Below are 11,953 nucleotides of genomic sequence, written 5' to 3'. Positions count from 1 at the left end.
GTGTGCCTGGGTAATGCTGCAATGATCTGTTTGGTGTTTGGAGCCAATCAGAGACATGTTCTGTATATATCTGAGAGCTATAATATATTGATGAAAAACAGTATAATAGGAGACCTTTAATGCATCCGTGTCGCCAAATATCAGCACAAAGGTCATTCAAGTTGTTTTATCTCAAGACAGTGAGTGAGCACATGCATACCCATTGGTCTGCACACATTCATCCAAACAACCATAAACATTTGGACATTAATCCAAAGTAAAAAGCTTGTTTTATTAAATAGATTTGTCACTGTGAGGCCCTCCAGTGTTTGTTGGAGAGAACAATGAGGAACTACAAGAGCATGTGTTGAAGATATTTGGTCACAAGACAAGTTCAGCCTCCAGGACAGAAGAGGAAGAGCTCTCTTTTTGTACATCATCGCTTTTAGGTTAATAAAATGAGTCCTGACTTACTGAAGAAACAGACCACAGAATTGAAGATGCTGTTTTATATTTATTTGTATCTCCATGTGTGTAACTCCTGAGGTTCCAAATACTGAAGCTAAATGGCATCGAGTTCATAATAAGCCCGACAAACAGCTTTATATAAACCGAGCTGCAGACAAAGACATTCCTGTCTCACTCTCCACCCTCTAAAATAATCCACATGCTGCTTATAAGTGTCATGATTACAGGTGTGTCATATTAACCAACTTTGTAACTCACTGTGAAAACCTTATTGACTTATGAATGTTATTTAATTACTTCCATTATGATAGACTAATTATATCTTCTATTTTTGTCAAGGATTTATATGTATTTAAATAGTGTCTGTTAACTGCTTCATTGTGATTATGTATTTATGAATTTGCATATGTCTGGTGTTGGGAAATCAACACGCCAATACATATATTTGTCAAAAGAGGTGTGTTGTGTCAAAAACATTACAATATTAATAGTGTCACACATTTTTAAGCAATAACTTGGGGAACTGTCGACGTGTTTATGTCATGACTACAGCTTTCTATGGCTGAAAGTGAAAGTAACATTTGGCAGTGTGGCCATTGGTTGTGAGATCTACAGCCAACCACAGTGAAATGTATTTACTATTATTATTATTTCACAGACTATTAAAGCCAACTCCTTGAAGCAATTGTTTTAATAATACAGTAAATTAAAGGAATTGTTTGTATAATAGAATGTGTGCTGTATATCATGTCCTCATTAAAACCAATGCACCCTCCTAAATTAATTGAAATGCAGCAAGGGTACCAGGTATAGACTCTGATTGCACTATTTCCATTCTATTTTATTTGTATTACTTGCACTATTTGATCTGTTTTATTGTGTTGCACTGTTGGAGGGGCCTGTGACCTCTGATTTTCATCGACCAATGACAATAAAAGCCTTGAAACTTGAAAGGGTGGGACTGTTGAGAGCTCATGAGCTGTGGAGAAGTGATCACAATTTAAAAAAGGTGCCGCTGCTTGAGGAGCCGCGGTCACGTTAGCGCTGCAGGAATGTGCCGAAACAACGAGGCCCTCACAGAAACTGTGCCAAGTCAAACTGCGGACGGTCATGTGTTCCTCCAACAAGAGGATTTACGAGGTGCTCTGAACTCTGAGCGGGCGGGCACGGACACGGACACGGACACACACACACACACACACACACACACACACACACACACACACACACACACACACACACACACACACACACACACACACACACACACACACACACACCAGCTGAGTGTGTGTTTCTGCTCCTATGACGTAGCTCCTGTAGGACTAACTGACAGTGACCCATGTTTAGAGTCACAGTAAACACTGTTAAAGAACCCGTGTGTCTGCAAATGTCCTGCTTCCCGACAAAGAGCTTTTTTGAACTTGATGAATTTGTCAAAAGGTCACACAACAACTCCAGTGCCACCGTTACAATAATAAGCCCCTGCCTGCCAAGAGTTGAACATTACAAGAAGTCCCCTCAGCCAAGTTATCACTCCGAAGATTAAACCTAACCAAATTATGACTAAAGAAACAGAAAAAGACATTATTTACTTAATTATATTTCATGCTCACAACACAATCTACAAACATAGTTAAAAGACAGTATAATGTGGAAGAGTTCACCAGATTAACTGATAAAAACCTCAGAATGAGACTTACGCATTTTTTGTTTGCCTTAGAGTTAAATAATGTAACTCTAGAATCTGACATTTTGGGATACTCCTAAAACTTAAGATTAAAGTCAATGAACTAACCACTAAGGAGTTCTTAAGCACCGCCAGCAGGAGTGGATCGTGGTGTAAGGAGCCCAGTGCATTGTGGTTATTGTAGGATTTCTCCCTTTTGAGCACAAGATAAAATGAAAGCCTTTTTTTTTTTTATTTATTTATTTATTTTTTAAATCTGTAATATCTGGTCATATAGCAATCATTTAAAAAATATTTCCCTTCAGCATTAACAGCCCAGTTTCATTTCCATCTGTGAAATACTTCATTTAAACAAGAAGTGAGTCTGTCATTGTGAGTTCCTGAAAAAGCTGACCACTTGATAATATCTAGGTTTTCGCCCAACGTGAGGAAATGGAGGCTGACTCACAACAGGATGACCTTGCGGTTGATGTGGGGTCTGAAGGGGAAGGGCGAGGGGAAGGACTCCAGGCTCAACAGGCTGTCGTTCGGGTACAGCGGCGCCTCCTCTCCATCCCCCCCCTCCAGCTGCTGCTGCCAGGTGGGGAGAGACTGGTGGTCCACGAACTGGGAGCGAGCGCCCAGAGGATCCATCCCTCTGCGGACCTACGGGCTGAACAACCAAGACGTTGTGAACTACAGGAGCTGACGGTGGTGTTTTCAATCCTCACATGCACAACTCACTAAACACAAGACTGATAGGAGGTGTCCTATCACATCAAGTCAAATTCCTCGTACGTGTAAACCTACCTGGTAATAAACCTGTTTCTGATTCTGAGGTGACAGTGCCATTAAAACGGGTTTCATAGTGACAGCGTGGCAGACTCCAGTCTGAATAAATGATGGTAGGTAGGTAGGTAGGTAGGTAGGTAGGTAGGTAGGTAGGTAGGTAGGTAGATTATTGATCCCAATTTGGGACATGCCGTGCCTTACGGGCTGACGCTGAGAACAGGGAGAGGGGAACTTACTGGATTAAAAAATGTGATGTTTCTCAAATATTTGTAATATTCGCCTTTTTTTCAGATGAAAAGCAATGATGATAATTGTTAGACCCAGTATTTTGTTTTTATAAGAAAGGCCACATAATTGTGACGTCTGTAGTCAACACACTATAAAAGACTACAATTCCCACAGCGCCTCCTCTAAAGTGACAGTGATTGGCAACCTGCTAGAAAGACGCCGTCGAGGAACAGTTTTTAACCGTCCAGTTACCCTTAAGGCTTTGTTTTTCTTTCAAGCCACTAGACACCTTAAACTTTAAGGCGTCTAGTGGCTTGAAAGAAAAACAAGGAAGGAAGCCACAACATTAATAATCGCATATAGTACTTTTTCAAATTTCAGCTACATTTAGAGAGGAAGAATTATTGTGTAATTGTTCCTCTTAACTTCCGTGTATCTCAATTTCAGGGGAAATGCATGTGCTAATCTTTGTCTGAAAGGAAACATGCTGAAATAAGCAAAGATGATTAGACAATATCAACAAGTCTGAAATGTTTTATGTTACTATAAATAATCTCTACATTAAAATTCCTTGGAAACATAAACATTAATACGTCAGATAATTATTCTGCTTATCAATCAAGACATACAGCAGTACTGAATGGTCCCTCATGTACATTCAATTAGCATCTTATCTTTGTTCTACTTATCTTTTGATTCCTAATACACATGATGTCTAATTCCGTTTCAGCTTGTCAAAGGTTTTTTTGTTCATACAATTACTCCTATCGAGCACTCTGTGAAAGCAGTGCTCCTAGAATTAATGGGATGGTAAAAATAAGTTAATTAAATTTGCATCTCGTATTCTCAGAAATCCATTGGCTGAAAAAACAGCTATTATACACATTAGGGTGGTCCTTAGTGCCATGTACATTTTCAAATTCATTTATTTTAAGCTCCAACCACCAGAATTCGTTATGATAGTCAAGAAAACTCTCCTGGTGAAATGTATTCAAATTCCAACAACATTTACCCCTCCCTCATCAACCTTGAAGTTTAGCCTCAGTAGGGTGGTCCTTAAAATTGAAAGTCGGAAAGTCTAAGCTCCAACCCCCAGAATTCATTCTATTAGTCAAGAAAACTCTCCTGGTGAATTCTTTCCTCAATCTGACAACATTTGGGTTGGAGCTTAGACTTTCCGACTTCCAATTTTAAGGACCACCCTAATATACATATACTGAAAAGATAAAAATGATAAAAAAAATAAAAAATAAAAACACATTGATAAAAAAAGTTCTTCATTGAGATAAAGCTTATTATTTCTGTGTGTGATTTGATTTAGATGCATGCATTTCAGCCTGTTGTCCCTTACTCAGACTGAGCTGGCCTTTCGGCTTCCTCTTCTTTGGATGGATTTGTGCAGGTTGGTGTGAAATAGCTGCTCTGGAAATAAAGCCCTTGCCTCTGACTCAGCAGGCCTTAGGGCTGGAGCCACACGAGGACGATAACGCAAACGGACCGAAATCGATATGAAAAAAGTCATCCGTCCACACGCAATAGGCACCAGAAACGTGTCCGTTCACACGAAACCGCTCGAAAGCGCTGGAGACGCTGTAGTACATATGCCGGGCCTGCAAGTGGCGCTGTAGTCCTGCTACAAAAGCAGCGAAGAAGACTTCCCGCGCATGGTTGCCCTTCTGTTTATTCTCCGCTCTGGCTCTTTTTCTCCCTCCCCGAGGCAAGCGTTTGCGCCTCCTGCTTTAAAACAAATGAATAATGACTATATAATCATATGTAAGGGNCTCTTGTGTAACCATTAGCCAATCACCAACCAAGGTAACCCCCCCCCCACACCTTATCACCTGAATCTCCTCCTAGAGCACCATTGAGTTCTTTTTAACCAAATATCTCTCAGAGGGGCGTGGGGAGGGGCTCCTTATTTTCATCTAAGGTTAAAAAGAACTCAATGGTGCTCTAGGAGGAGATTCAGGTGATAAGGTGTGGGGGGGGGGTTACCTTGGTTGGTGATTGGCTAATGGTTACACAAGAGAAAAATCGTTATGACATCATAAAGTGGCCAAAATCTGATCAGCTCATTTTCAGACAGGTTTTTATAGAAATGGATCAGGACAAAAAGAGAGAGAATCTTTGTTCCTGAAACTTTCAGAGTCTCTTTACACAGAGGGGACACATGTTGATGTAGAAGAGACATGAAGAAGAGGGGACACATGTTGATGTAGAAGAGACATGAAGAAGTGGATTTTGCACAATAGGTGACCTTTAACTGTTTTTGTTTCTCCCCAGCTGTGGTGATATCGGCCTGCTGAACTGCACGGCCATCGTGAACACCAGCAACGAGTCTCTAAATGATAAAAACCCGGTGTCCGACAGCATCCATCGGCTGGCAGGAGCCGAGCTGAGAGACGAGCTGCTCAAACTCAAAGGTAGAGAAAACATATTAGCTCCAGCTTTGAAGATAAAGCTGTATTTCAGCTCGCCGGCTCAGGACATACATCTCATTGGGAGACAACACAATCTAAATGTGGCTTCACTGGAGACACAACCAGGCACATGGTGTTCAGCTGAATTTAGTTTAAATAATGAAATCTGTCATCGCTACAAAATACTATCTTTGAGAAATGCTCCACAGACGCTCTCGTAAATCAGAATCAATCCAAATCACAATACATAAAAATACATCTAAATATGTATATAAACATAAGAAGTTAAAGCAAAAACGTGCCATGAAATATGTAACAATAAAATAAAGAAATACAGAGTGAAGCTCTCGGATCACAAATTGAGACATGTGTCTGAAAACAGAGATACGTATTGTCTTGATATAAGCTTTTTATTTAAGCCGCCTGGTTTTATATTTAAAATACATATTTACAGTCATCACTTACCAATTACATTCTGTTCATTTAAATTACATGTCTACTGTATATATATGTGCTCAAGGTTATGAGATGTTTTTAAAGTTTCTGCTACCAAACAAATACAAATATGCGAAAGGAGTTCTGTTTCTGTTGGCCAAAGCATTCAAAGTTACATAATCACATTTCCAAAAACAACTCTAACTGTAGATAATGTCCAGGATTCACTGTGAACAAATCCGATCTACTTAGTACTGATAAAATCCTTAAAAGTCACCCCAATAGGATTTTGTTATTTCACTGGAAAGAGCTGTTGCTGTAATCTCCAAAAATGTGTGGCAACATGCTGCAAGTTTTTAAAGCCAAATACCTCCTAAGTTTAGCTTTCAAAACTAAAAAGATCTCTCCGTGGCTCGATAACAAATATGTTCTTGTATTTTGAATAACTTTAACCTTTTTAAAAGTTGAACATCCACACATGAACATTTAAGTGAATTAGAAAATAATACATGTTTTGATTTGTAAGACTTTCTGCCTAAATCAGCTTCATACTAAAGTGGTTATAAATTAGTTGTATCTGCCTTCATTGATTTCTTTTTGTTAGAAAAATCTTGTCCCCGGCTTGGTCTTCAATCTCAGGATCCATGTATTTCTGATCCTCTCCAGAATGGAAGTAGTCATCACATGCATGGCATCAACTAGTTCCTAAACAGTGTCCTTCACATGCTGATATACAAGAGAGGGAGTTACACAGTCACAAGATGGAGGAATAGAAAGCAGTATTCAATGTTTACTTCAGATTAGCTCCGGGTCAGAAATGATCATGCTTGAGTTTTTTTCTCAAAATGTTGGCTTCTTTCTGGAAATCCTGACTTTTTCTCAAAATTCTGGAGAAAGACATTTTTTTTCCCCCCTCAATCTCAAAATTCTGACTTTCTAAAAAAATCTCAAAATTCTGACTTTTTTTCTAAAAATTCAGATTTTTTCTCCAAATCTGACTTTTTTCAAAACATCTCAAAATTCTGACTTTTCTCAAAATCTAAAAAAAAATTCGGACTTTTCTCAAAACATCTAAAAATTTCTGACTTTCTCTCAAAATTCTGACTTTCTCTCAAAACCTAAAAATTCAATGTTTAGTTCAGATTAGCTCCACCTCAGAAATGATCATGCTTGTCATATGTCTATCTCCATAGAGGCGGAATCACCAAGTTAATCACATAGCTATCATATGCCTCAAACAGTCCTGATGCTCTTCCAGGTAATCACACATCCTGTCATGTTCACAGCTACAGTTGGGATACCTTTGTTATCATGTGCTACTCTGATACTGGAAGAGTACATTCAGTATTTTACCAACACCTTTGCATGCGTGTTTGTGTGCAGGATGTCGGACCGGCGAGGCGAAGCTGACTAAAGGCTTTAACCTGGCGGCGCGGTACATCGTCCACACCGTGGGACCAAAATATAAATCCAAGTACAGGACGGCGGCGGAGAGCTCTCTGTACAGCTGCTACAGGAACACGCTGCAGCTGGCTGCGTAAGAACCGTCTGAGACCAGTGTTCATGAATCAGAGTCAAGTATAAACTCCCTTTCAACTGGGTTCAAAGCAACGTGATACAGAAATGATACGAAATCTATTTAAGCTGTTGACAGAATTTTTAGATTTGAATTGATTCCCATCCGATATGGTTTCGTTTTATAAACAATATCGGTTCCTGACGGGTGCAACTAAACACTAATGTGATGAAAGAAACTCACAGCTTCACAGTTTTTCGAAATACATTCATTTGAAAGACAGCAGGAATAAACAACTAAAAAAACACCGTTTGGAAAGTTCAAATAGGAATGTTGCATCTGTCTTTGAGTGGATAATAAAATGAAGCTAAACATATTAACTCATTCAAGCTGTCGCAGTGATTTAGAAGTGAAGAATTCATAATTTGCCTTAGACCGCACAATAAAAGCTTCTGAAGTTGGACATTTTTCATGATTAAGGCTTTTTGTTCAGCTCATCCAGAATGCAGCGGCTCGTCTGGTCTTCAACCTTCCCAAATTCTCCCACACCACACCGCTCCTCCGCTCCCTTCACTGGCTTCCAGTAACTGCTAGAATCCACTTCAAGACACTGGTACTTGCGTACCATGCTGCGAATGGATCTGGCCCTTCCTACATCCAGGACATGGTTAAACCGTACACCCCAGCACGTGCACTCCGCTCTGCATCAGCCAAACAGCTCGCTGCACCCGCACTGCGAGGGGGACCCAAGTTCCCGTCAGCAAAAACACGTGGGTTTGCTATCCTGGCTCCAAAATGGTGGAATGAGCTCCCCATTGAAATCAGGACAGCAGATAGCTTACACATCTTCNGGTTGCTACGGTAGCTGACGAGAGACTTCCGCTTTTGTTTTTATTCTTGTTGAAGTGCATGACAAGTGGGTGTAACTGTAATGTGTGGTCCCTGACCCAGTGTGTGTGTGTGTGTGTGTGTGTGTGTGTGTGTGTGTGTGTGTGTGTGTGTGTGGTGTGTGTTGTGTGTGTGTGGTGTGTGTGTGTGTGTGTGTGTTGTGTGTGTGTTGGTGTGTGTGTGTGTGTGTGTGTGTGTGTGTGTGTGTGTGTGTGTGTGTGTGTGTGTGTGTGAATTATCTCCTGGTATAGTCTGAAAACTCACAGTGTATAAAAATATACTCGCTTTTTAATTTACAATAATTTATTTTGTAAATTGTATTTTTCTGTTAAAATAAAAGGAAAGTGTTAAGAGTTTTGGTAACTACATTTATACGTTCGAAGTAAGTCTCGACTGCATAGTTTTGTTGTAATGTAATGTAATGTAACGTAAATCGACTTGCGAAAATAGGTTTCGCTGAATGTTATTCACGTAAGCTGGTCCTTCTATGTTGGAAATTCTTTTGTCTTAGTATATTCATGTAGTCCAAAGTATCTCGGTTTGTAAAGTTCACGATGAGTTGACCGTAAATTTTTCGGTCGGGAAAATCATTATATTCACGAACAATCATAAATAGCGAGCTTCACCTCAGATTTCTCTACCAAAAGTCAAACGCAGGCCTTCTACACATTCGATAGACGACAGGACTAAAGTTACCCCTCGAGTAAGGTGGTAAACCTCCGTCCTATCGTTTGGGTGCACAAAAAACGACTGCCCTTGAACCCAGGGGGGAGCGTCACGCCCACGTCGCTCGACAAACCGACTACGTCTCGCCTCACGTGCCACGCCCCACATGCCAAATTGGTACAGGACCTAATCCTTCCGGTCTTGGTAAGCGTCGTACCATGCGTTCATGGTCACAGAACTTCACCTAAGACGTCAGACCTTCCGTCACTTCCCTCGGCCTCCTCGCCACACCACACCCCTTAAACCCTTCCAACCTTCTGGTCTGCTCGCGACGTAAGACCTATCCGACTTGTTTTCTCGAATTAGTACTTTTACAGGGGTGACAACGACCAAAAGAGGTTACCCACTGGAGGACGCTACACACATTGCTTTCAGTAAGACACACACACACACACACACACACACACACACACAGAGAGCTTTTCACCAGTTAGGCACAGAGAGATACACAAATCTCGTGGTTAAAAGAGAGACTATCTCTGTCCTTTTTTGACCCACTTACTCACAGATAATCTTCTTAGAAACCTTAACCTCGCTCCTCCAAAGCCACATAGGCCTCCAAAAAGAGGTCAACAAATTATACAGGGACACACACATATTGAATTATAACACACACTGCAATTCTTTATGTCAACCTTAAACAGGTGTTCACTTTAAGCACACATGATGCCTGATAACATGATCATCTGATAAAGGAAACATCTTAAACATCCATGTTCCAGCAAACCTACTCACTACAGGTCCAATTACCTCAAACTGAACCTTGATGAGAGGACGCACGGCAGGACTGGAGTTTAGCAAATACTACAAACAATTATTCATATGTGGTATTATTTTGGACAGTTTTAAAAGTATTTTTGCTGGTCTATTGATGGGTTATGATGTATTTGATGAATGAATATACTGTCTAAATTATGTATTTTCTTGATGTATTGTGTTAACAGAAAGGTCAAGGTGTCGCGTTACGCTAATACTTAACACCACTCAAATAAAAAAAAATATAAAAAAATATGTTTATTAACCTGCCATTCGGAGACATTTGGAACCTGTGACCGAGATACATTTTAGACATTTTATAGTTGTGAATAGTAAATCTAGATTCCAGTGTCCTACAATCGTTATTTATATGGCATGTTTTAATATGTAACGTGTGTGTGTGTGTGTGTGTGTGTGTGTGTAGGAACTGTGCGCAGGTTCCTGGAGAATCATGGGAACAGCCTGGAGGCGGTGGTGTTCGCAGTGTCAGACACTGAGGAGGTTAGTGTGACTTTACTCTGCACCAATTCCCCTAAACACAACCACAATAATCACAGAATGGGGAACTAAGAAGTGGAACATATCCATTCAACCTCAACAGAAATAAAATACAATTCACCAAAACGAAATCACCAGCTCGAAATAATAATACATAATAAATCAAATGTGAAAATATTTAGGCTCCACACGCTTTTGTTCCTTTCTGTCTCTCCCTCTCTGCTGAGCAGCTGCTCAATCATTCTTCACATGCAGACCAAAAAAATATAACAAAAACAGCCAAATGAATTTGCAATGTACTAAGCTAATTAAAGGGAGCTGATATATTTGTACAATCGCCCGACTTACTCATCAAACCATGTTTAAAGCTGTTTTCTGGTGGCCGCAAAGCTGAAAGAAATGATAGCCATTCACATGGAGATAATGGAAAAAACATTTGGACTACATTTCCTCTAAAGCATTCATGCTGTTTCTCATCGTCCAGATGAAGAGTGATAGAAACAGGGCGCTCGAAGTTCAAACCCTTTTGATATTCTCAGCTTTAAACACCTAGCCAATCCCTGCATACACGGAACGAGCTGAAAGTGCCTGCTTTTGGAGAGGTACAGAAAATGTGGCAGAAGGTGGTTCATACACTCTTCCATCATCGGTCAGGCCCTGGAAGCATACTGACACCTTTCATTTGTCTCAAAGCTCGATCAGAGAGTTGGATGCTGGGTTTCACGAGAAACCGAACCCACATGTTCCTCTTATTTAAGATCCGTCTTCCTTGTTCTGTAGTAGATTTGCCGATACCATATTCACGCGGTGGCTATTCTCACAGAACCTCGTAACCACAGCTAGATCTCTCGATATTGAGATCCATCTTCCACGTTAGGTAACAAAATGTGTCCAAACATGGAGGATGAAGGTGAAGTGTATATTTGTTTGCATTTCTGTTAATACTTTTGTTTGTGTGTGTTGTTTTAGCCGGTGTTCAAGAAGTTGCTGCCACTTTACTTCCCTCGCTCTGAGGAAGAGGAGCGAGCCAGCCTTCCTCTCATCCCCGCTGACATCGGCAACTCTGAGGGGGAACCGGTCGTCCCCGAGAGACAGATCCGCATCGCAGAGAAACCCGGCACCCTGGAAGGTAAAGAAACATGCTTCGTCAGAGAGCACGTGTAATGTGATTGGCTCTCATGTCTGACATCTATTTGTAAGAGGAGACGTCTTTTTTTTATTCAAGCGTTTGATGTTGACTTTCGGAATCAAAGTTCTCTCTTGTGTCAGAGAAATTGAGTTAGCAGAATAAGCACAGGCGTAATTTAGCCGGTGAGCCAGCCAGCTAACCAATCAGAGCAGACTGGGCTCTGGTTTCAGACAGAGGGTGAAAACAGGCAGTATGAGACAAATAAAGCTTTTTGAACATTAAATCATGTCACAGATTAGATGCACAAAATACAAATTTGAACCTAAAGGCTCGGACACACCAATCTGACAACAAAGAACTGACACAGACGGACCCCAACTGTTGAGTCACCTCGCGTCTCTGCGTGTTGGCCATGTGTCGCACTGGAACACACCGCAAAGACTTCAGCC

General features: G+C 40.7%; 1 protein-coding gene and 1 long non-coding RNA gene across 2 annotated transcripts in view; both read left to right on the top strand.

Annotated features, from left to right (window-relative positions):
* LOC104954255 (ganglioside-induced differentiation-associated protein 2-like) overlaps positions 1–7,991 on the top strand; it is a 10,190-nt gene extending 2,199 nt beyond the window's left edge. Inside the window, exons 2-3 of the mRNA XM_010781331.1 lie at positions 5,420–5,559; positions 7,375–7,991. Coding sequence (XP_010779633.1) covers positions 5,420–5,559; positions 7,375–7,532 — 298 coding nt within the window. The 3' untranslated portion in view covers positions 7,533–7,991. The remainder of the gene's footprint in view (positions 1–5,419; positions 5,560–7,374) is intronic.
* Positions 7,992–9,439: 1,448 nt separating this feature from the next.
* Positions 9,440–11,502, top strand: LOC104954254 (uncharacterized). Its single transcript, XR_799315.1, has 3 exons — positions 9,440–9,495; positions 10,302–10,378; positions 11,345–11,502. It is a non-coding gene; the product is annotated as an uncharacterized lncRNA (long non-coding RNA).
* The last annotated feature ends 451 nt before the right edge of the window (positions 11,503–11,953 follow it).

This window comes from Notothenia coriiceps, unplaced genomic scaffold, assembly GCF_000735185.1.
Source record: "Notothenia coriiceps isolate Sejong01 unplaced genomic scaffold, NC01 NC01_scaffold00023128, whole genome shotgun sequence".
Taxonomy (NCBI): Eukaryota; Metazoa; Chordata; class Actinopteri; order Perciformes; family Nototheniidae; genus Notothenia; species Notothenia coriiceps.
This window is presented reverse-complemented; position numbering and strand designations above follow the sequence as displayed.